The sequence below is a fragment of the Zonotrichia leucophrys genome, chromosome 8 (assembly GCF_028769735.1).
Source record: "Zonotrichia leucophrys gambelii isolate GWCS_2022_RI chromosome 8, RI_Zleu_2.0, whole genome shotgun sequence".
Lineage (NCBI taxonomy): Eukaryota > Metazoa > Chordata > Aves > Passeriformes > Passerellidae > Zonotrichia > Zonotrichia leucophrys.
This window is the reverse complement of record NC_088178.1, coordinates 13,892,163-13,918,222: the sequence shown is the minus strand read 5'-3', so window position 1 is coordinate 13,918,222 and position 26,060 is coordinate 13,892,163. Positions and strand designations below refer to the sequence as shown.

Here is a 26,060-nt window from a genome sequence, read left to right as displayed (position 1 = left end):
TTTATGAGAGACAAAGAAAAGGCAGCAGGACTAAACATCTTAGAAAATTCTTGTGGGCACCTGACAAATTCTGAGCTTCTTCATTTCTTTTATGGGTGAGGCCCATGTCTTCCAGCATTGTTTCTAGTTCTTGCTCAGCTTCTTCCCTGGATCTTCCTTTTAGTTGAGAATAAAACAAGATGTGCTCTGCTACAGTAAGGCTGTGACAGCAGACAAAAAGGCAGGAAGGCGCGTTAAATGAATAAACTGTTTTTATTCACGAGCAGCAATAAATTCACTCTAGCTTTATCTTGCTAAAGGAAGAGAGTTTGCATTACCCTAAAAGATCTTCTTTGGGATCAACACACTTCACTTGGAGCTCATAGTCTCTTTCTTTGCCTTTTCAAAGCAGAACCTGCTACTAAAGGAACAGGTATAGCAGGTATCAAACCATCCATTTATAAGAATAAAATGTAAGAGAGTCTGTTGTTGAGGTAAACACAAACTAATGGAAGTGAAGCTGGAAATCACCAGAGAAGGCAGTAAGTGATTGAATGGTAGTAAGAAATGAGCATAAAAATATCCTGCTACTGCACTGTCAATTTGGAGTTTTTTGCTTTAGTGGTCCTAAATTATAGTGCATGAGCCTCCAGGATAACTCCTGCTAGCCTACAATGCAAAAGAAAACACCAGGAGCAGTGTTATTTTCCTAAGAAACTTCGTTCCCAGTGAAATGATGCAGGAGATTTCTCCTGCTTTGGCATTGGGGATTCTCACACATGCAGACTGGGATGCTTCTCCTTGAAGGAAATATGGAGCGACACTTACTGGTTGAATAGGATGTTGTGCTGAGGGCACATCCCTAATCTGTGCCGAATGGAGTCCATGTGAGTCTGGATGTCCAGGCCACCAACCAGCACAGTTCCAGACGTGGGAGGGAAGAGACCTGTCAGTATCGACCTGGGAAAACAAAATGAGGAAACGCCCCCTCTCCTGTCTCTCTGTGCTAGGTAAGGAAGCTACATTACATGATTCCACTAGGTGGAGCATGATGACTTCTTACCATAGGCCTTGACGAAACCACCCCAGTGGAAAGCATGTAAGCACTCTTGATGTGCTACAGAGAATCTGATGGATCTGCTAATGTCATTTTTGATACAACTGTCTAGATGGTTCTGGCTTCCATCAAGAAACTGTTTTAGTTCAGCATGTTACAACACCCCTAGATATAAATGGGTCTAAAATCAGTAGGCTCAGTAGGATGAAAAAAGAATAATGGTTTGAGGTCTCTGGCCATGCTGACTCATCTCCTAAATCTTTATTTTCTGTAAACTACAAGACCAAATGTTATGTTGTAAATGGGTGGCATCTCTTAATAGATTTGGGTGATTAGTGGATTTTTCAGTCTAAAAAAATTTAAAGCAATAAAAAAATTTGTTTTTATAGAATAAACCCCCTCAAACTACAAAACATTTCAGCAGATTAGGATGCTTTTACTTTGGGTTGAACATATTCCTTGTGAAACAATTTAAAAAATCATGAGGCAATTTAAAGTGCTTTTGAAATAAAAGTGTTTTAATTGAAAAATCCTAAAGTATTCTGCTGTGAGAAGTCATAATGAAATACATTTAATTCTTTCAACGTTTGGTGAACTTGTCACAGATTTATAAAAGGTCTTGTTCACCAATGAATCCTATCACGCCAAATAAGGTTCTGTATGAAGAAAATTAAACATCCTTGAAGTCCAGCTTCCTGGGATGCTTGGTTTCTAGGACTAGAGGAACATTTTAACCTGGACATGGATCTTGCATGCATGCAGCCATTTTATTTAAAGAGGGCCTGTATTTTATACTTCTTTGAACACAGACCAATAGATGTGACTGACCTAGAGCCAGTCAGAGAAACCAAGAACATGTGGAATGTAGTGGCTTGCAAATTTTTTCTTTCAACCAGAAATCCTTCTCTTTCTTCACCTATGGTAGTTTGGCCATGGGAAATGGATTCTGGGGGACAGAATTGCTTCCTTTCCTCTGGACTTTCACTTGTTTGTGTCATGCATGACTTCCCTCCCAGGGCTTTAACTAATCCAGAATATCTCCTTTATGCCTAGGGGCAGCATTTCCCTGTCTGGAAAAGGCCTAATGCTGTGTGTCAAGCCAGCTGCAGGGGTGGTAGAGAGACAAGGGAAGAGTGAAAGAAAAGACTGCCCCAGCAATAGAGCACTGCCCTAGATTTGCTTCTTGTAAAAGAAGAGACTTACATGGTAGTTGTCTTTCCTGCTCCATTGTGACCAAGGAAGGCTGTGATCTGACCCTCATAAAAAGTAATATTTATCCCATCTACTGCTGGTTTGGGCCTGTTTGCAAAAATCTTCACCAGATTCTGAATGCACACTCCTGGAATCAATCCTGCTGGCTCGGGCTCAAAGAAGGCATTTACTTGAAAGGCAAGAAATCAAAAATGAAAAGAGAATAAAAGCACCTGTTTTAATCCTAGTTCTGATGATGAAAACACATCAGTAAATGCAGAAGCAATAGCACATACCCAGCATAATAACTGTGTTCCAAGGCCAGATTCTCCAATTCGCACCAGTACTAAACTAAGGCCAGATTTCTAAGTGCAGTGCAATTTATTTAGATTTACCCTCATATCTATGAGAGGAGAAGCAGAGCCCAGAATTGTGGTGGTCTGTGGAGAGGTAACTCATTGGGCCAGGGGAAACTGAACATGCTTTCTGTTCTCATTGTGTAGCAGGAAGATTATTGGGAATTGTTTTCTGGAAATACTTAGATAGGCAGAGAGATTACATTAAACAAGCAGCAGGTTGCTTTTCTAGCTGGGCTGAAATCTGCCATTCAAATAATCTGCCCAGCTGTGCATTCTTTGACCATGATGCTTAAAAAACCTCCCCCAAACACAAACAAAACACAACAACAAAAAAATTTGCCTTTAATCCTGGTAGGTGAAATTTACTCCATTGCTGAGAACAGGTCAGGATTTAGATAGTACCTAACATAAGCACTACATGAGATAGCTTTCTCTCAGGATTAAAAATGCATTATTGCAAATAGCATCATCAAGACATTTTATTGCACCAGCTTCTAGACAAAACAAACTTCCTTTGAAGTAAATTAAGCCCTTGGGCAGTGTGAATTATGGGAGTTGAGAAATTGAAACTAAAGACCCTGTCCACTTTTGTTTACACAGAATGCTTTAGGCTTTGTAGAAGGGTTATTTTGCAATTGCAGTTTACTTAAATTGTTCAGTACCCAGCAGGCCTGTGTGGAGAGCAGCCAATGTCAGCTGGGCAAAACCAGCCCCACATCCACCGGCAGCTTATGTGACTGTCATTATTGTCACCAGCAGGACTCAGGAAAAAGTTCCAAATTTGTTTTACATGAGAGAACATGTATTATTGTAATAATCAATAGAGAATGAGTAGCACTATTTTAAATAAAATTATTTTTATGAGTAACTTTCCTTTTGACTTGTGAAAAGAATCTAGGTTTCCATTTACCTTGCTGGGACAAATACAAACATCTCTTTATTCACAAAAGTTCACATGGAGTCTGGCTAGATAGTTACCCATATACTGGCAATTGAGGCACCTTCCTTGGTTTTACATGTGTCATAATCTTGTCTGGAAAACTCACTGGCAAGTTATGAGGCAAATTCTGTGATGATTTCCCCCAGTATCTGCTTTGCATCACCTGAAGGACACTGGTGGAAGGTTGAGCTCCCCGTTTTTGTGATTCATACTTCTCTATTTTGATCCTACATCCTCATTGTCATTGAACTGTACTAGGTCTGCTCTTGGCTTCTCCTCATGCCTCCCAGTTCCTGGGTGGCTGAAAGGGAAGACAGGTTTGGTTTTTTTGTGCAGTGACAGGCAGAAAGCCCTTCCTTTGTGGCTGTGGAGCAGCTGGAACCTGGGAACTAAGGAGTAAAGCACCAAAAAGATAAGGCAGTACTAGGAGAAGATTGGCTGAAATAACCTTTAACCTCAGCCTGTCTTTTTCCTTTGAAGTCCTGTCCTGTTTCCATTCACCCTGAATGCATGTTTTCAGTGCCTACGTGAGGAGCTCTGATGACCCCACTTTTATCTCCTGCTTTTCAAGAGAGTCAGAAAGTGCTCAGAGCTGCCTGTAGCAGTTACTTGTGCTACAGAATCCACATGCATTCCTCTGAGCATCTCATACAGAAAACTCCTCTGGCTCACCACAAAAGAAGACATTGGGGTTTGAAAACAAGACAGGTCATTCAGGAATTCTTAGGTGATGGCTAATGTCAGCATCAGAAAAGGCTGCAGACAGACAGAGCGCTTCAGATAAATCCCTTTGAAACCAGCCCTTTCCTATTGATGTAAAACACACTAAAGATAGGAAAAAAAAAATAAAAGAGGGGAGGTACTAAGAGGGAAGAACATTCCCCTCAGTGTATTTTTATTGAAGTCATGGCTCTGTTTAATTTTAAAGAGTCAATGTATGTGGCTCTGAGGCTTCCCTCAGCAAGAAAATTAACTTGCCAAAGAAACGTCCTGCATTTGTATGCTAAAAAAAGTTAAGGAGCTCTTCTGGAAGCCAGCTGTCTTAAGTGTAGTGGCTAAAATATTCTAAGGGATGATGAATGTAGAGGAATAAATAAGAGTCAATGTCTCTCTCGTGCTTAGCTCTGGCAGTTATATGCAATCACCTACTGGGTCCCTACTAGCTCTTGTGTCTTGGCTCCAATCACTGCTATGCCTAGTTTGGTATGAGGTACAATGAGTATAGTATCTCAGAATACTCAGGTTGCTCTCTCTCCTTACTATTAATTTCATCTTTGTCCTGGACATCTGTCTTAGGCTTCCCCTGCTCGCCGGGTTCTTTTTCTCGTTTGTGTTTACATTGTTTGTTTTTACCATCCTTCTTCCCCTGGCCGTCGCTCTTTTCTTCTGTTTTTTCAGGTTCTTCAGATTTATTTGAGTTGTTTTCATTTTTTTCCCTTTCCATGGTCTTCTGATCCACACAACCTTCTGACTCTGGACTTTTTTCTATATAAACCAAAAGTAATCAAGATTTAGTTAACAAAAATATAAGATCCCTAGAGGTATTTTGAGGAAAAAGAAACAGCCCTAAGCCTTGAGCTTTTCAAGGGCTTTGTAGAAGACAGGATGAAATAACAATCAGCACAATCAGGCTACTTGAGATAATAATAGAATAATTTAGATCAGAAATTACTTCCAAAGACTTCCTGTTCAATCCTCAAAAAATATGGCCAATTCAGATCACGGCAACTATCTCCAAAGATAGAGATTTCACAACCTTTCTGAACAATCTGTTGTAGTGCTCTAGCTACCTTCATGGTAATGACTTTTTTCTTATATTGAATTTGAATTCCTGTTTTCCAGCTTATATCCATTGCCTCTCATCCTTCCACTAGACACATCTGACAAGTCTAGCTCTTTTGAGCTTTCTCTCTTCAGGCTGAGCAGACACAGCTCTCTCAGCATCTTGTACGTGACATGCTCCAGCTCCTAATCAGCTTGCTGGCTCTTTACTGAGCTTGTTCACGTTGGTACAAGGGTGCCATAGATTATGATCTTGCTTAGAAACAGAAAGTAAACAGACTCAAATGAGTGTCAAACTATCTAGAAAAGAGTCAGGTTTAAAAAAGTAGGGAACCTCAGTGTAAGATTAACATTTCATGGATATTGTACTGAGCAGTAAGAACTCCTTGAATGTCTCAAGAGGTGTTGGTTACAGAGTGAGGATTTGATGTGGCTTGTTAAGCCAGGCCTTAAATGCTCTCAGATGGAACAGTGACTCACCTCTAATGACTCTAATGACAGCACACCACTCCAAGTTCAAAAGCACTTGCCAAGACTCCCAGTGTATGGCAGTCTCTCACCTTTATATTTCCAGATAATGGAAATATTATGCAGTCACCTTTAAGCAGATCAGTGAAGTTATTTCTAAAAAACAAAGTTTTAAAAGAACTCACCATCAGCAGTTGCTGTTTTCTCAGCTTCTGGGCTTTTGGAGCCAAGCCAATAGGATTCCAGCAGAGGGAAATACCAGGGCTGTGGTAGCCCATAGTCCCCTAAAATAAAAATAAGTAGGTAAAGTGCACTTCATAACCCCATTCTGCAGTAGCTACAAATTCATCTAAGCAAAATCTAATTATAAACACTTGCAGTCCTAGTGTTGCATATCAGAAGGTCAAACCATCTACCAAGCAGCTGATAGAACAGATTTTGTTAACAGGTTTTTTTTTTTTTTCTTTTGGACAGCAGTAAAATATCCCGAAAATGTGACTTGCCTTACCTTGTCTTAAGTAGAAAGTAGTTTAATTGCAGAATAAAGCTATGCCCTGAATCCTTACCAACCAGGCAGCAACTCACTGCTTAAGGTGGGATCCTAGCCTCACTCAGGGACTTTCTTTTAATGCCCATTTAACACTTGAGGCTTGTCATGACTGAAAAGCTTTTTAAATTTACACTTATTACCTGGGGCTGAATTTACAACTGGTAATGAAAGAAGACACTCTGACTGTTATTTCAGCACACAGACTTTCAGGAAAAGTGACAACAGTGTAATCCTCTTCTTAAACAAACATGGGCTTTTTTAGTTACAGGTTAATTCAGTTTGGATAAGAGACAGCACAGTAACATCACCAGTTCTTGGCAGGTCAGACCAGATTTACTGGAAGTCAACAGTGTTTTCCTGGATCATATTGATTTATAGAATGCAGAAATTTGAGCTTCTATGTTTAAAACTGGCACCTTTGTAACCCAAGATGTTACTTGCCTTGTGTTACTTATTCAAAACAGACATGGGGATCTGTGATGCTCATAAAAAGATGGTCAGTTTTATTAATTGAAAACCACAGCTTATGAAAGTGTCTGCTTACTTCTGAATTAAAAACTACCTGTGTTTCAGCCAACCACTTGTACTCCTATTCATGCACAGAAATGCTCTGTCTGCATTCACAAACAGTTTGCCTTCCTATGGACTGCATTATTCCCCTCTGAAACTGGTGGCCAAAAAAACCAGCTTCTCATTCAGGATGATTGCAAACCCAAGTGAAATTTGTTATGCAGCAGAATTCTTGAATAGCCAAAGGGCCATTGTGCCAATGGGTGGCTGGTTTCTGAGCAGACGTGAGCAGGACAAGAACCAGAGGGTTCAAGGAATTATCCAGGGAATTCCTGTACTAACCTCAAGTAGTACAGCATTGATTTGGCAGGGCTGCATATGTGTGACAGAGAAATGCTAAGAGAAATTCTACTGAAAGAGAGTAGCAGAAAGACAAGACAGAGAAAATATTGGGAGCAAGTGAAGCTACTAACTAGAAGCCTAAAAGATGCTTCCTTTGTGTAAAGTGCTGACAGAAAAAAATTTGATTTTTGTTCATGAATGAAGAAATTTCTATTGTTTAGTTCCTGCTGAGTTCATGCAAATAGTCAATTGTCCACTTTTTTTTAAACAAAGAGTTACAGAAAAGGGAAAAAGAAAAAGAAAAAGAAAAAGAAAAAGAAAAAGAAAAAGAAAAAGAAAAAGAAAAAGAAAAAGAAAAAGAAAAAGAAAAAGAAAAAGAAAAAGAAAAAGAAAAAGAAAAAAAGAAAAAGAAAAAAGCCATCTGCCAAGAACACCTTCTGGAACTGCAGTTCATATGCAGCAGTAACAAACTGATGAAAAGAAAGCTCACTTGCTTGTACAGCATAAGAGTTGGCAGTTATATTGCAACAATATTAAATATGAAGGAAGATAACCATTTAAGCTAGAAGAACAAATCTTTTTTTTCCCACAGAAGGTTCCAGAATTTTGTAATTGATAACAAAGAAAGTCCTTCTGTGACTTTGTACTAGAATCATGACTTCCATTTAGAAACAAAATAAATCCACACAGGAACTTTCACAACTGCCAATGACACAGCATGTGTCTTAGGAAACAGTGCCATCCTTTAAAAAACAGTTTGCATAATGTGGCCAAAGTAGATATGTGAATTAGAAAATCTAATCTACTGTCAAATCCATATTTTTAAAAATTTAAAGAAATCTCACTAGAAATGGTTTAAACTCTTCAAAAGAAAAGTATGTACACAAATTGGATTTTAACAGATGATGTTTTTGTAGATTTATTTTCTATTTAAATTATAAAACAGGACTAGAAATCACATCCTCCTTTTTATTCTTCTTTCTTCATTCTTTTCAGGAATAAAACAGGAGAGAGAAAAAAGAAAGAGGGGAAAAGTGGAAGTCCTTAATAAACCAGGAGTGCTAAACGGGATAAGATTCATAGTCTACAAGGTCAAACAACCTGTTTCTGCCACTGAAATATGCAGAGACTGATTAGACTAACACAGGTTGCAGCAACTACCACTACTCTGTATGAATAAGAAACTGGTGTACCTGGAAAAACGTTATCGAGATACCAAGACAGTACTCCATAAAGGAAAGCATCAAAAATCATCATGTTAATGGAAAACAGAAAACTATATTCATCTCCTTCCAAGGGACTGGTTCTGATGTTACCCCACTGGAGGCCAAGACCTTGTTCTTCATAGCGTGACAAGTATTCTGTACCGAACCCAAAAGCTACTTGAGAAAGCAAACTCTGGAATAAAGGAAAAAAGATATTCAGCCCTGACAGGGGGATACTTTCCAAAACCAAATAAACAAACAAAAACCCACCACAAGGAGAAAACAAAAACCCCGAAACAAACAAAAAAACCTCTGACTTTTAGGGACTAGACTTTAAACCTTGCATAAAAAATGACATGAGAAAAGTTGTTTCACTTTTATATTGGCCTGTAATGTTTAATTTTCTGCAATTCTAAGCAGTATTATTCAGTATAGACCGAATTTAACCTTGGCTGTACTTGCTTTAACTACTAGGAAACTCTCATAGATAATTTTTTCTTCATTAATGTCTTTTTGGAAAATACTATAGGTGCACCTAGAAGTTTACAGGGTATACCTTTGATTATCTAGGTGAAACAAAGTATTTCCTGAGTGTATGATGCAGGGCCACTATGAGTAACATGACAGAATGTACACCAGATGATCGTGATATGGAAATCTACAACTGCTTCCCCTGTCATGTCTGCTAGCTGATTCTAACACAATAAACTAATAAACCAGTAGTTCATACTTCATTTATAACTTTATACACTTAGTTACAGCTTTAGAAGTGTTTTGTTTTCTTTTTCCTTATATTTCCCAGTGCAAGAAGAAGATCGTTCCTTTACCTACGCTGTTAAAATGCTTGGTCAAAATGGGGACACTGGACTCAAAACATCTGCTCTCCTTCCTGACTCATTGGGAACAAAAAATCAATCTGAGTAATTCTATAAGATCATGGTTCCTTCTCAAACAGCAAGAAGTTTTCAGCTCCCCTGACTTGTTAAGTATCTTACCTAAAATGGAAGAGAACCAACTGCATGAAGAATGTCTACAACTCATTAGATGAAAGGTATTTCTCAGAACTTTGGCACTGGGGTTCAATTCCTAACTTTATGGTTCAGGCAAAGAAGGAATGTGAACCTGAGGTCTTATGCTTAGACATAGGGTGTTAAGTAGGTTATAGTACATGAGAAAGATAACTGTTCCTATTTTGTGAACAGCCTTCATATTTATTAAACATAACAGAAGTTAGATTTGACTTACAAGGAAATATTCAAAACATTTAAAATATTTTAGCATGCTAATTTCCTGGAATTCAAAAAATAAAATAAATTTATTGGCTTTTCTAAAAGCTATGAAGATATCTCTTGAACTAGGCCTGCTAAAGGCTTCCACACCTGCAATCCTTAATTATTTAAGAGAGATTTAGGGGTCTCCCTCCCTGAGTCAAAAAAATCAAGAGGAAGAGGTGGGCAATTCTTTGTGATTCACATATGGACTGTGAGAAGGGGAGCAGAGATGCCATGGAACCAGTGAAAGGCTTACTGCTAGGATCTTCAGATTAGCAGTCAGACGATCCTGCCAGACAAAGCAGACGATGTGGGGCAGGTACAAGGTGAAGTAGATGACTCCACTGCAGGCAGCAGCCAGATTTGCTTTGGAGAAGAAGGTGCTGAGCAAGAAACACTGCATTATGGTGGCTGTGGTGAATGTCAGTAGGAACAGAAAGAACAGAAGTGGATTGCTATAATGTAGCACTTGTCCATGCTGCAAGCAAAAGGAAAACAGAAATATTTACAAGTATTGCTCCTTTCTGCTAGCAGGAAAGGTCAGAATTGCTATTGACATGTAACAGGTAAAGAGTAATAAGCCAGTCTTTCTTATCTAATATGGCTTCTAACTCTTCCAGGTATTAGTTTCAACAACTGAAGTCATTACAATAACAAATCCTTCATCTAACTTTAGCCCTGTTCTTGGATTGTGACTTCAGGTTAGTACAACAAAATGAACAAAATTTATAACTGACTGAAAACAGACATTCTGTCCCTGTCTTAACAAGTAAATGATTCCAAGCAAGATAAGCCCCCTTGGAAACTCATGTATTTTAAATAAAACTATTTGAAATATTACAATCAATTTTCATTTATCTCTTCACACCATCCCCTCAATCCACTTGCTTGATGTACAGAAAAGACAATGTAAGGAAGTGTTACAAAACACATCTTTAAAAAAACCCACAATAAAACCACAGGCAAATTATAAAGCTTCTGCACATGGATGTTATTCAAACAGAAGTATATCACATCTGAGAAATCCAAGTGCAGTTTCTCAGAGATCCCTGTGTATTAACTGACCCACTGGGTGAACTTTTATTGACCTTTCTTCATTAGAGCTTTTGTGGATTAAATGCTTTCTCTCTCAAGAAGAACAGGGACTGCTGCCAATTATCTATGTAGTCTTTAAAACCAATGTTGAGACCTATTTATTAGGTCAATTTATATAATGCTCAAATAGGTCTTTCAGGCTATAAATAGGTCTCAGCATGGTTGCAACATCCCACTGGGCCTTAGAGACTGATTTCTTTATCAACAGGAATGCAATGTCTCATAAGAATATATCTACAAAGGTGCCTCACACTGGCATAGTGAAATATGGGAAAGAAAGTGAATTACAGGTACAAGCACATTCCTCTCTGATATCAATTACCCTCTGATTTTTAATTAAACCAGTGTAGCAAATAAAGTGAGCTTTCTCTATCCACCCAAACTGCAATGGAAACACCAGGAACTACAACAACTCATCAGGACATGCTGGTAAGACAGAGCAGCTTAAACACTAACTATGTATTTGTACCAATACCAGCTCCCCACATCAGAAAAGATGCAAGGGCATTCTTCCTTATCAAAATGCTATACATTTATATGATAAAACATAGCAGCAAGCTCTTAATATAAATCTTGGTTCTCAGGTAGTGGAGACAAAAGGCAGTCCCCAGAGACAACATCTGAAGTGTCCTGAAAAGTTACAAAAATACAGTAATTCTGAATTACTGGAGCAAAAGGTGGATTTTTTTTTTTTTTAGGTTTTCCTGAAAGTTCTGTCCTTGCAGTCTCTTTTTCCATTGAAATAGTTGCCCAGTTTCTAAGCAGAGAAGCAATGGATATTAATAATTAATGACATGTAGTGAATTATTATTATTTATTGGGAGATCTGCATCTGCCTACAGAAAATACGATATACAGAGTAACCAGCCTGATGTATTTTTTATGATCCCACAATAAATCTTTACTAGTGCATTTATTGTTCTGTCTCTGCCAAGTGCTGATGCTGTTATGAGGTCTGCTTAGAAGAATGTGCCTGCTACGTGCTGTGATCAGGACGGGCCTCCACCATTCACAGCTCCCTGTCAATGGCTACTATTCCTTCTCAACAGCAAACTGGTATCAGGAGTGCAAACACAAGAGTGAGTTTCAGCGTAGCAATCCTTACCATAATCAGAGCTGTGAGGAGCAATGTGCTCACAGCCATCATGGAAAAGCTGTCTAGGAACCAAGTGCACCAAATCACGCCGTTGGTTATGCCCCTGTTCTTCATGGCCTCTTTCAGACGCATTTCCTTCTCCAGCACTATGCTCTTCACAGTCATGGAGACTGAATAAATCCAAGCCAGCACCATGAAGATGGGGAAGGCGCGGTTTAAGGTGATCATGAAGCTACCAAAGCAAGACGGAATAAATGAAATTTAGGTAAAACAGAGAAATATTAGATGAAAAGCAAAAAGGAAAAGGAGTGGAAAGAGTGCATCAATTAGATACAGAACTGTAATGTCTCAGTCCAAACATCAATAGCATGTCACTAGTAAACCTCACAAGCATCCTAAATATTAATAAAGTAATGGTTTCTGCATTCCCATGAGACAGATGAATGTTACTTCTATTTTACAAAGAGGTTCTAAGGGTTCTTGAAGGCTACAAAATATTTGGTGCCTCATGAAAATACATCTTTCTTCACAGTGAATTTCCATAATGCTTTTACTATGATCTACAAAGAATATTTCAAGACATATATTAAGGTTAACAATATGGGAGTGTCACTGTCTTTCTGCTCCAAAGATTCACTGACAAGAGAAATAAACAAATTAGTCATTAAAAGCAAGGTTGCTGAAATTCATACAAACCATGAGTCAGGGTATTGGATCTAGCTGAGATGGAGTTAGTTTTCCCCACAGCAGCCCTCACAGTGCTGGGCTTTGCATGGATAGCTAGAAAGGTGTTGAGAATGCACCAGTGTTTTGCCTGCTGCTGAGCAGTGCTGGCACAGCATCTGAGCTGTCTCTCCAGCATTCCCACTTCACCACTAGGCAAGGGGGTGAGCAGAATCTAGGGACAGGACACAACAAGTACAGCTGATCCAAACTGACCAAAGGGATATTCCATATTGTGTCTGCTCAGATATAAAATCAAAGGAAAAGGAGGAGAAAGTGTGAGTGGGGGAGTATTTGATATTTACAACATTTGTCTTCCAAAGCAACTGCTATGCATGCTGAATCCCTGTTTTCCAGGAAGCAGCTGGACATTGCTGGATGGGAAATAGTGAATGAATCTTTGGGTTATTTTTGGTTTTAACTTTAGTAAAGGGCCTCATCTTGACCTATGAGTTGTTTTCCATCTTAATTTCTTCTCCCTTCTTGCTGAGGAAGAGGGTAGAGAGGCTTGGTGGGCACCTGGCATCTACTCACAGCCAACTCACCACAGCCCTTGGCACGCAATGCAGGCTGAGCCAGAGGCAGTTTTCTATTAAGCACACAATAGTTACAGGAGTTTTTAACAAGGTCCTGTACAGGACACAGTTTGTCAGCAGCACTGTTTATCTCTTCATTTTGCTGAGTCTGGGAACATGCTAACATGAACAATGTCTCCCTGGCACTGATGGCCTTGCTGTGCCGGGGGAGTTATCTGGTGAAGAAGATGAGGGAATACATCTCCCTCTCCCTAGTTACAATTGATGTGGATGGTTTTATTATTCAGGCTCCCAGGGTACTTGTTCATCCTTATATGTGCACTTTAATACTACTAATTAACACTGCTATGTATTATGGGGTTTGGGGAATCCAGTGTTGATTGTTTAGAGGCCAAAAGCTCACAGTTGCTAAAGGCAAGGTACACAAAGTCTTCAGCTTCCTAAGTCTGAGCCCTACAGAACTAAGTTTTTGTCATATCAAAGCTAAGTCAGTTTCAAAACAAAGGGAAAATCTTCACTTTTTCACCAAAAATGTCCTGAAAAGCAATCTAGTCTGGAGAAACAAACCCATGCTTTTGTGCTATGGCCTAGGGCACACTGAGTTTTGCCTGTGGATGGATACAGGTAACCAGCACTAGGCTGGGCACAGCACAGCCTACAGGTTACCATGAGGATGCTCTTGCCTCACTTGAGCAGGATCTCTGCAGAGGCCATCACTGAGCTTGGACACCAACCCTGAACTGCCTGTGGCCACTGCAGGCTTCAGAGAACTTTTGCACAGATGGGGTTTCTGCTTCTGCAATATTCTCAGTGGAGAAAAACTAGACAGCAGGCTTGCCAGGGTGATGTTCTGTCAGACCAACATATAATGAGTGATGGGAATGACAGGCCAATCTATGTGTCTGCAATTTGCTTTTATCAGAAGTAGTAGCATTTGCCTGCTGTCAGAGCACATGGACAAAACTATGAAAAGATTCCTCTAATGCCTTTTTTTTTTTTTTTGAGTGAAAAGTATAAGAGAACAGCAGCAGTATCACAGACTGCAGCATTGGAGCAAGCACATGGTGAACAGGGAAGGAAATTGGAAAAAAACTGCTGCTTTTAAGGGGCTAGTGTATTGAGTTCATTTTAGGCCTGGACACTGGATGAAACAAAGGCTAGGATTAGGATTAGGGGTTGAATCTTGGCAAAGGTGGCTTGTGGAGTCTGAGTTATGACAGGATAAGGAAAAAAACAAATTAATTCAGCTATGTCTCAGTTACTACTCTTGCATTTATACCTTAGGACATTCATAACTTAGGGCTAATTCTGGTACTTGAGAATCTTAAACCATCCCGCAATCCAAGTATTCAATAGAATTAAGACAAACTGCTTTTACTCACACATCATCCACAAAACATGGATATGGCATTTGCTGCAGATAAATTCCCAATGACACTTCAGTGCTGGTCTGGGTCTTTATAATCCCATGCTCAATCATGTCCTGGAGATATGCAAAACCTCCCCAGATATAACGTAAATCATCAACAGGATCAGCTCTTGGACCAGGATCCCAGTACCTCAAAAGAAAATTCACATGGAAATTATTTGGGTAAGCAGTGACTTTAGGGAAGGGTTGTGGGGCAAATTAATTAATTAATTAATCACAGCAACTGAAATTGTAGGGACACCGCCTGGAGTTGTCTTTTCTAGACTTTGGTCTATCAGACCATATTGCTTAAGAAAGTAGAAGGCTCTTTTTTTCCCTTTTATTTTCTCTACACTGACTTGGAATAGCAATTTTGGCCTAAAATGCACATAAATTAGTCCCATTCTTTGAAGTTTTGCATTCACTTTCTGCCTCTCAACATTGAAATGTGTTCAGTCAACCATAGCAGAATAACTGTTCTAGAATAGAAATAACTGTATTTAGAATTGCAACTACCAGATACCATTATATTCTTCTGTAGACAGTCCTGAGAAATTATATCCCTTTAAGTGAGTCTATTTGGTGGGGACTTGAGGAGGAACAGCAGAGAAGCTCTGCTGTCCAGGTGGAGGAGAGATGAGTCACAATCCATGCAGGACTTCCTAGTCTGTCTTTCCCAATGGTGGGGCCATCTATAAACTGAAGCAGGTTACTGAACAGATTCTGAGCAGAATTATCCCTTTGCCTTGTATTCCTGCACCTACCTACTGCCTGGCTTGTCACAAGAGTGATACCATTTATGTTAGCATCTGGTAACTGGAGATGGATTCTGCACTGCACTACACTGTAACTATTAACAAATACAGCTGGATTTTACACATGTATTCAACACAGATTCCAACACCCTTGTGTCTCTCATATTTATGTTATGGCAGGCAAGAACTGAGAAACCCTTTCAGGTAAATACCTGTCTTTGATTTTGTTTGTTTTCTCCACTGCGTCTATGTCCATTCGGATCTTGTACGTCACATGTGGTGGGAGACTGCTGGCTGTAGGTTCTAAGTCTGAGAAAACCACAGCAGCCCATAATTTGTTTTCCTCCAGCAGATAAAGGGCTTGACGAGTCAGCTGAGTTTCATCAAGATAACCTTCAAATTTATCCAAGGTCAAACACTACAAATAATTACAAAGAGAAAACTTGCATGGGATTAAAATACTAAGAGATGTACATTAAAGCAAACAGCAGTGGTTGAAAACAGAAAAGGAAAGTAGGTTCAACTGAAACTCTTATTTTCAGCTTTATGTTGAAACTATTGTTGACTCTCTCCTCCCTTCTTCAGCCCAGGAAGTGCCTGAGTGAATACTAGACAGCTAAAGGATGACTGATCTGTAAGAAAAGAACATTGGCTGTGGACTTCAGATGAAAAGCATTTTGTCAAGCGAAGCACTAGGAAATGTCACAGCATACATTTAAATTTAAATGTCTCTTAGGTATTTCAACATTCCTTCCTATGTAACACCAGACAAGTAATTGATTTATCTAACTGGTCATATTATGTCCCTGCTGAATTCTGACGCATGATTTACCCACTGACTTAAGTTAATGAGTCATTTTTATTGGCTATCTCAAAAAAAGGTTTTCTTTCTTGGTCTCTGTCATTACTACAAACTGTATTCTTATCAATGCCCATAAAAGACAAAAATCCATCAAAACCTAAGTCCTTTATGTTCTTCCATTTAGGTCCTACTTAGCAGACATTGCAAAAAAAAAGATTGGGAATGCTATAAACTCTAGCATTAGTTGTCTGTAAAATTACAAATTTATGTTTGTATTTTAGCTTCTGCCCCTCAGAATTGGCAAAATATTAACAGAGAGTAGAAGTATTTAAACCCAGATTGGAAAGATACTTTTTGAATTCCTTTGCTTCATAAAATTCCAACAGGCTAACTTGTTTGATCTTATCTCCTTGATCATTTCTTGCAAGCCAATAATTAAAAATTAGTCTACATCAAAGGGCTCATACTGGTACTTGTTATTTAATCTTAAAGACTCCTTTACTTAACCCTTCCCTGTGAGAAATCATGCTATGTTTCCCTTAAAACTTATATTATAACAGCTTAATGGGATCTATATGAAAATATATTTTTTAAATCACAACAGAACAGTGCTTAAATTGATAACACTATTTAGTGGCTCTATTCTTCCTAGTATTTGTAGGTGTTCAGTTTCCCTTTTGCTTCAGAAAACTAAAATATGTCGAATTTCATACCAGAAAGGAAAATAAGACAGAAAACTTTGCATGTCAGAAGAGAAAGAAAATCATAGCGATGGATCATATTGCATTAATTTTTTTGGGATACATTTATCTCACATGGTGTTAACTGAGTTTAGGAATTCAGTTTAGTTCTTGCAAAAGCGGCAGTGAGTGCAAAGCAAACCCTGTGGAAGTTTGCAGGGTCTGGAGGATTACTTGTTTCTATTTCAAGAGGAATTATTTTCAAGATACTTATTTCAGCTGCAGAAGCTCAGACAGTTCTCCAGGGGAATCTGTGAGAATGATACTGGCAAATGATAGTGACAGCAACTGAACTTGTCTAGATTTTCACTGCAGAACAGACAATGCCTGGAGTGGGCTGAGGAGCAGCATAGGCTCTTGTCCAGGGGTCCAGTAAAGGAAGCTGCAAGTGTTCAAAACACAAATGCTTGTAGATCTTCTCCATAAGCAGAGTGAAATCAAAGCTTGTATAAGAACAAAGGGCTAGATGGGAGTGTTGCAATAGTTCACACAGTTTGAAAGTGAGAAGACATTTTATATAGTAATCTATGAGCCAAAGCTAGAATTTATTTCTCTTAACATGAATTGCATTCAAAACAAAGGCTGTATGCTCTACCTAGGCTTTTCTTATCCCGCAGTGAATTTGAACTCAGTTTGTATCTTCATAAATATCACTATATCAAAGTTAATTCTTCAGCTACTTGGGGAAATTTATTTCAAATCTGCTCCCAGTAATTATTTAACAATTTAAAATGGTCTAATGAAAATGGGAAAACCGAAATCAAAATAATAAGAACAGGTTTGGAAGTTAAAACCAGAAAATAATAAACATCAAGAAGTGACTGCATAGCTCTCACTAATAGTTTAGCAGTTCTGTGGCCTAAGGTAATCAAAGGGAAGAACAGGAAATTCTTGGGGTGGTGAGGAGGAGCAGCCACTGCATAATTTGTGGGATTCTCAGCTGCATCACAGTTTGCAGCAGAGACCTGGAGTTGCCAAAGACAGGTGCTGGCAACACACTGTCCTCATTGCATACTATGGAGGTAAGGAGCCGGCTATTCCCCAAAGGGAGCTATTTGTTGCCATTGTGTCTGGCACAGTGGGAAATCATTCTCAAGTGCTTACAACTCTGTGTAAACAGCAGACTTTAAAGAATAAGCTCATTAGAAAGAACATTAGGACACAAAGATCTATTACCAGGTACAGTAACTGTTCTGGTATTACTGATGTTCCAGCACTGACCTGCTGCACACAATATATTTAGCTCAGTTTGACAAGAAATAATTCTGCTAACATGATACAAAAAGATCATTAAATGAATCAGCAGACCTTTGTGCAAAGCCTTTATTGTTCCTTCTTGTACTAGCTGTAGGAAGGCAGATAAACTTTCCGTTCCTGCCATCTTGATAGGGACAAATGGTCTTTTAGACTGAACTAGATTGAAATTAGGAGTTAGGCTTAGTCCTGTTGCCTATAACTGGTACCAATTTTCTCTCAAAAATCCTCAGAAGGCACCACTGAAAACAACTTGCTAGAGAAAAGAGGTACAGATTGCAGGAAAGACAGACATCTTGTCAGAAGTGACCACAGAACAAGTGGAAACTCCCTCATTGGTTTCAATGGAATTTTGATCAGGTGCTAAAAACCTGCAAGGGGACTTACCAAAGAACTATTTGTTCCTCTGCTCCTGACCTTGCTGAAATTAGTGGCCTGTTGGTTATTAATACTTACAAAAAACAAATTCTTTGAAGTTTTGCATTCACTTTCTGCCTCTCAACATTGAAATGTGTTCAACCAGCATTTTGAATAAAGCATTTGAAGACCATCAAATTGAACTCTTTTTAATACTAAGCATTCATGTACTTGTGCCACTGTATTATTCTAAATACATGGATTTAATAATGAGATTCAACTTGAAACAAACAAATGTTTTATGATTTTAACTTTCTTGTCTGTTACCACAGACCCAGTACAGCCTAACTGGTTTTAAGACCTCCTCTACAACTAGAGGGGCAGGGATAAATTTACCTCCAAATACTGACTGAGCAAACGCAGAACTTGGTCTACAGCACTGAAGATGTTCCGCCAGTCAAAGTCCGGCATTCCCTTCTCCCGAGTCCTTGAAGATCCACTGTGCAGAAAGTTGATGATTTGCTCTGCAGTGAATCCTTCTGCAGCCATCTGGCTGTTCAGGAAGTCCCTCACTGTAGGGTGCTTCAGAGAGTCCTGAACAAAAATATGACAGCTTTGTCACAATGATGGGTCTTTCCATGCCCTGTTTAGGAAATGGAAAGGTTTCCATTTCCACAACTCTTTCAACACATGAAAAAGGACAAAAGGGTATGCTAAAGAATCAATTTTACAAATGGGTCATTGCATAACTGGATGTGTGAGCTGAAGAATGGATGAAAAGAAATCTTTCCTTGACTATTTATTGCATTATTTCCTTACAAGCAAGAGGACAAATGCTATAAATGTCTAATACAAAACAGAAAAATGAGGAAATCAAATGTATTTTTCTAGTATGAACTGCTTTATAAACTTTAACTACAGGTAGTGATTGCAGCTGATCAAAGTCAAATCTAAATGATGCAGAAGTAAACAATATCCCAAAATAAATTTCTGTCTGGCCCAGAAAAAGTATAGTTTTACTGCCTTCTTTGCCTGTATAGAATTCAAGAAAATCAAGTTGTCTGTTCTTGAAAGACATTTTTGGGAGGCAGGGAAGCAGCAATTGCTGCCTTTATTAAGAAATCATTAGCCAGACTCTTGACTGCCCAGATCTGAGGTTTTGCCACAGGGATGCTGTAATGCATCTATGACTTGCCTTCAAACCAAGCCCAGCAGCCAACAGCCTTAAAGGCCACAGCTTCCTTGCTGCAAAGGCTGTGCTGCTGGCCAAACCTTTCAAAATTAATTGTCTTCTCCATGAATAAAAATAAAAGATGGTGAAAGGCTGCTCTTACTGAGGATCATTGATAATTTATAACATACACGGATCATGTTCATTTGCAGGCTGTTTTGAAAGAAGTGCCACAGCTGAGGTCCTACTTCCTCCCAAGCTTTGGTCAACAACCGGAGGCGTTCAAGCTCCTCAAAAGTGAAGTTTGCCTGATAAAAAAAAACAGCAGAAAAGAATGTTAGAAATCTAAGGAGATAGACAGAATTTATGATCTATCCAGGATTTGGTGACAGAGGAACCTCTAACTTAGCTGTATTTTTTACCTTCAAAACTTATCCAACCTGTTCAAATAGCAGAAATTTTAATAACCATCAGAAAAAGAATCCATAAAATCCAGACAGAATCAAATTCACTTAGGATAAAATTCCGTGGTATATGTAATGGAAAAAACAATTGCACATTAAGCCTAGGTAATTTCAATTCCTTAAAATACTCAGATTTTCGGTAGAATTATCTAGAATTTTCCCATTGACTATCTCTCCCCATTAAGAACTAAAAAGGAAGATGATGATGTTAGTAGATGAATGAATGGAAGGCAGCTGGAAAAGACAGATACTCCCATAGCTATGCTATTAAGCCCTGAAATGCTGAGCTGCTGTAAATCTGATGTTTTTCTGTGTGAAATCTGAGCAGCAGTTTGTGCCTTGTACAGATCTCTGGAGTAGTGAATTGCTGCTTCTGAGGTGGCCAAAACCTGGGTCATATGCAACCTTGATTAACTGCTCAGATTAATTTCACTCAACTTCAAGCATTTTGCTGAAGAGTCCAGGTTCCATCCTATTTTAATGAAGTGAAAATTCTTTATGCATTCAAAAGATGAAATAATAAACCATGATGTTGCTATTGGTTTGCAATATCTCAGTGTTAGTTCTCAATAAGGTTATCTAAGTCTCACAGTTGCTCCATTTAAATATTCACTGGCACAGAGCTGCTCATGTTCCTACCTCTGTAAAATAAATATTACTATGCTTACTGGTGTAAATGTGGAATCATGCCAACAAAAAGCTGCTTGGGTGAGCTGGACAAACCATGAAGCATGGACCAAGATGGGATGAATCAGTGAAGACCTGTCTCCTGTTTTTTAACACAGTACCTGTCCTTCCTTCAGGACCATCAGAACAAATGGAGTTTTGAGAAGAAAATCTGATTAGGCTGACTGTCACTGGTGACTGTTTTTCAAAAGATGTTTTTGGGATACAGTTTTTTAGAAATGTACACTTTTGTATTTCAAAACTTACATTTTTTACAATTTCCCGTACAGAAGGTGAATCAGGAGCAAAGAGAATTTTTCCCATCAGCAGGGGCTTCACAGCATGCCAGGCTATTTTGGTTAAAGGGTTTGATTCCAAGTTCTGGATCAATGCATTACAAAAGGGTGCTAAAGACAGAAAGAAAGACAGTCTTTATGTAAAACCCTACTAAAATCCTATCACACATAACATCCTGCAGGGCTTTTTAGTTGCAGCACAGACATTTTGAATCTGAATGAGTGAAAGCACATTCTGCAATGCAGAAGTACAATGATTGAATGGACAGAAAGACTATTAAGTAGATATTTGAGTTGTAAAATATGCTATGGAAATTGGAAAAGCAAACATAAATAGCCATTTGAAATTTGCTGTTATTTACATGGTATTTCAAATGGAAGGAAACAAGACAGCTCAGAACTGACTAAGCAGTTTGGGCTTTATTTGCTTTACTCCTAATAACTTAGCTCCTTTGTATTGCAGCTGCTATTAATACAAAGCTGATCCTGTGGACTTGGACGTTGAACTCCGGAACAGTTCAGAACTGGATCCTACAATAATTTAAAATTAAATATTTTAATATAAATATTTTTATCTTACCCCTACACTATGAAGTAATTAGTTTGCCTGGACAGCATTCAATTAATTTGTTTCCTGGTTGAAGAGAGGGAGTACTGGACCTCTTTGGAAGTCTCAGGCATAAGCAGAGCCAAGTACTAACACAAACAGTGAAAGGTAGGAGCCTCTGTAAGCAAAGTGCCCATCTGTACTTTGTCACCATGCAATCATATCTATCATAGCAGAAGGGACACAGAGCTACCAGCTATAACATGAGTGGTAGTACAGAAAAAACTGCTGGTGAGCTCAGTGTAGAGAAAAACTAACTAGCAAACAGAAGGGGACATAATAAAAAGACAAAATAACAAATGGTAAAAAATTGGTTGTTCTTTGCATTATATCCTATTACAATAGGAGGAAATTAAAAATGAGGAAATAAAAGCAACAAAAATTGGTAAATTGAAATATTTTCTACATAAAATGTAATCATGCTGTAGAACATCACTGCTACAAAATAGATGCACTTTTATGCAGGAAAATAACAGCCACCATGTATCAAATTGACTATTATTGGAAAGGAGAGATTGTTAAATTCCTGTGCCCAAGGCCATCAAACAAGTTAGGAGAAAAAATAAAGTTTAGAAAAATACTTTGGAGAAAAGTAATTCCAGAATGCCATACTGTCTTTTCCTGAACCTTCTTCAGGAACATCTTGTTCTTCCTGATATCAGTAGCATATAATAGAAGATAAAACAGAGGAACAGTCTTAATTATGACCATGGCTATGATTGCGCCTTCTATATTAAAAAAAAAAATGGGTATTTCTGTCAGTTGTCAAGTCCTGGGCTTCTCTGGTTCCAGCTATGAAGCAAGTATGGAGTAAAATAATTTCACCTGGCTCTAATTTCCTAAATCAACTGCTTTAAAACGTTATTTATAAAAGCAAGATTCTATGCTAGTACTTGAACATAAGGTGCACCTGTCAAGAGTTTCTTAATGGATTGGTGGGAAAACTTACTGGTTGTATTATCATAAAGATAACCAGATTTCTTCCTTGTTGAGTCAATCCCCAGGAAAGCTTTGTAGTTGTTATCTTCATACCAGTTGAAGGAAAGCACTCTGGATCCACCTCCTTCTGGGTAGCCACAGAAAAGATCTGACAGGGAACTCACCAAGGTGCCCAAGGATTCTGGCCTTCCATCTTGTACAAATGGTTGCAGAACCCTCAAAAGGTCCTGAACACTTGGCTTCCTGGCCAGCTGCAGTAAGACAAGGCTTGGTTAATGGCAGCCCTCAAGGCAAGTAAGCATCTGGTGAGGTCACAGTTGTGCCATCAGGTAAAGTGCAAATGCAGTCAGAACCTCATCCTTTCATCTCCTCTGCCCTGGTCACAGGCACCATTTTCAGTTCTTGTTCTTTCATATCTTTTCTGAAGAAAAGAATACACTTCAGAATTGTCGATGCTTGTGTCTACATTTATTTTGTAATGAGAGAAGAATGAATTTTTAAGGAATCTGCTCTTCCCCAACAATTCTAATTTTTTTTCTGGTAAAGCAGGTAACTGGAACATAAAAACAACAAAGGAAAAAAGGGACTATGAGCTATACAGAAAAGTGATGCAATTTATTATTAGACCACTTACCTTTTGCACTGCCTGGGAGACATTAGACAGCACCCTCCCCCAAGCCTTCAGGTCAGCACCTGGTGAGTTTCTGTCCAACACAGAGGGAAGCTGTGAATACATAAAAAATAGGGACAACCTTCTGCATGACAACAGTTAAAACAATGAGAAGAAAATCCAAATGGCATCTCTGTAGCTCAAATTCTTTGAGTTATTTGGAACAATATCTTATAAGCCTGTCTTATGGGGCCACAAATCCAGTACCCATGTGCAAGACACGCAGAAATCTGTGCAAATGTTCTTTCTAATATAAGGCTGAAACAAATACAGGCCACTTAAAATATATCTGGGGATTTGTTCTGCTCATCTAAGCCCACCATGACAAAAGGTGTAAAGATGGAGGAGGTCTGCAGTAACTGGGACATTTGAGAGGCTGCTTCTCACAGAGGCTATTCTTCCAGTGAGATATACAGACTCCTGGTGACTTCCAAATTTAGTTAAGGTTTGATACAGAAGTCTGCATTTGCCACGGAGGTAAATAATTTGTAGAACTTTATACTTTGGAAACTCCTGGATTTTGGACAGTCTGGTCCTCAGTGTTTGTCAAACCTGAGAGAAACCATTACTTTCCCAGGCTTCTTCAGACTGACCAAACTGCCTTTTCAGTAGAAGTTAACATTTAATTTATCAGTGACTTAAAAGAAACAGGTGACACCATGGTATGCTGTCACATACCACTTTGCTTGCATCACTGCATCCTTCTTTGTCAGCTGTCTAAAGAATCACATATGCACTTGGAGCTGGCACTCCTGAGGCTTTCTCAGGCATTTCTTCTGCTATTACAACAAAATACAAAGCTGGACTTGTAGATAGCTAGACTGTGATATTAATGAGACAAGCCCCTAAAAAGCCTTCCCCAATACGCCTACACACCCTGCTGATTGCCTGCCATTCCCTTCAGTCAGTAGGTGGCTAAGAAAGCAGAAGACAGCTGCACTGTGTGGGTACCTGGCAGGGAGTCACAAAGGCGAGAGCTTTTATGGAAAGCTCATGTTAGCATGTTCTGATCTGTCACTTGACATTCAGGCAGGAAGAATACATGCAGGGCTTCAAAATACACTTTTCCTTGTCCCCTAAGGAGAACCAGTCTGTGCAAAGATTATACAGTGTTCTTGGAGCATCTGCCTGAACCTGGTCTTTTTGAAACTCTGAGGAACAGGGTTTGTAAACCTGTAAAAAATGCTGGGCAGTACATTGTGAATATTCACTTGAAGACCTCAAATACCTCAAAAATCTATTTTAGAAATACTGTAGTACTAATTCTCTGCTACTTCCAACAAGCATAAGATACATGAAAACATAAGACAATATATTTTTAGGAATAGAAAAGAGCGTCTCTCAGAAGCTGACTACAAATCCTTATCAGGGTTGGTAAAATCACATGGGCACATTGACTGACTATCAATGCTACAATAATCAAACAGTGTTGTGCTGGTGTGTCAAGTGCAGTTCCTGGTAGATTCTGTTCCCAGTTCTGGGAAAATCACAGCTGAACAAAATCCATGTTAAATTAATCATAGTGCTACACTGCTGTGGCAGAAGAGTCTGACCAATACTTCCTATGCAACTTGAGGAGTTTTTTATATATCCTGCCTGCTCCTATAAAGCAAACTGACAATGTGATGGTTTCATGACATCACATTAAAGGTGAAAACCAGCAAATTAAATTCAGTGTTGAAAAATGCAAAGCATGATCATAGGGAAAACAAACATGAAAGATATATACACAGTGATGGACATTTAAGATTGCTGCCATGAGGAAAGAGACCTTGGAGCCTTTATTAATAGTTCTCTGAAAGTATCACTTCAGTATGCAGAATACAAATGAAATACTAGAAAACTATGCCATTTTATAATTTTTAATAGAATTTTTATTTTATTATATACTTTAAATCCATGTTTATACATATATATAGAGTGCCATAATATTGCCATACTAAACTAAGGCTGCAGAAGTGGCAAATACATAGCAAAGTCACAGTAGAAACAGGAACACAAAGAAGGGCAAAGAAAATGAACAGGAGTAAGGAAAAGCTTCTATAGAAAGAAGATTAAAGGCAGCACAACTTCCGAGTTTGGTTTGGCTTTTTCAAAATGGCTCACATGGCTACACCAGCTCAAGCTGCACTGTGACTTTGACTGCCATGTAAAATTCTGTCATGCTGGACAGAGCAAAGACAGAATGGGCTGCATCCAGTATTTCCAGAATCCTCATGATTCCCTATAGGTTTGCCACACATTGTTTGGCTACACAGACTGGAAAGACCAGATAATATTTCAACACAAACTTTGAATTAAGAACTGCATTTGAATCTCTTAGTTCTGCTGTACTGTGAATTTCATCTGTTTCGTTCCAAAACATACTCAGAACTATCTGGTGTCCTGCTGGTGGTAGGTTAACAATCACACATCCATAACCTTACATTTGCAGGGGTAAATAAACTAAGACCACTCAGAAAATTGGTGATGTAGTACCAAAAAAAAAAAAAAAAAAAAAAAAAAAAAATCTTGAAGGGCAATGAAATTTAAGGGAAAAAAAAAAAGACAGCATAAGGCAGAGTTAATTGTGTTAATACTTACCAGCCGGAATAGCTTAAAGAAATCAACATTTGCATACAAGGCATCTTCTACTCTTTGTAGACTGTCCTGGGACAGGGCACACATGGCCTTGTGTACAGAAGGGAGACCTCTTCGGCTGCTGAAGATAATAAAGCGGTCCAGGAGGGCCTCACTGCAAGCAATGTCCTTCAGAGTCAAGCTAGGGACACCATAGGCGAACTGCAAACAAAACCAGTGTTTTACTTATTATTATGAAACTTGCATA

General features: G+C 38.7%; 1 protein-coding gene across 1 annotated transcript in view; it reads right to left on the bottom strand.

Annotated features, from left to right (window-relative positions):
* Positions 1-26,060, bottom strand: part of ABCA4 (ATP binding cassette subfamily A member 4) — a 60,637-nt gene that overhangs the window by 22,446 nt on the left and 12,131 nt on the right. Inside the window, 16 exon segments of the mRNA XM_064719489.1 lie at positions 61-200; positions 808-939; positions 2,240-2,417; positions 4,787-5,011; positions 5,962-6,060; positions 8,372-8,576; positions 9,911-10,132; positions 11,855-12,077; positions 14,487-14,663; positions 15,480-15,685; positions 18,817-19,014; positions 19,783-19,899; positions 20,989-21,128; positions 22,574-22,814; positions 23,198-23,287; positions 25,817-26,014. Of these exon segments, the coding sequence (XP_064575559.1) occupies positions 61-200; positions 808-939; positions 2,240-2,417; positions 4,787-5,011; positions 5,962-6,060; positions 8,372-8,576; positions 9,911-10,132; positions 11,855-12,077; positions 14,487-14,663; positions 15,480-15,685; positions 18,817-19,014; positions 19,783-19,899; positions 20,989-21,128; positions 22,574-22,814; positions 23,198-23,287; positions 25,817-26,014 (2,791 nt within the window).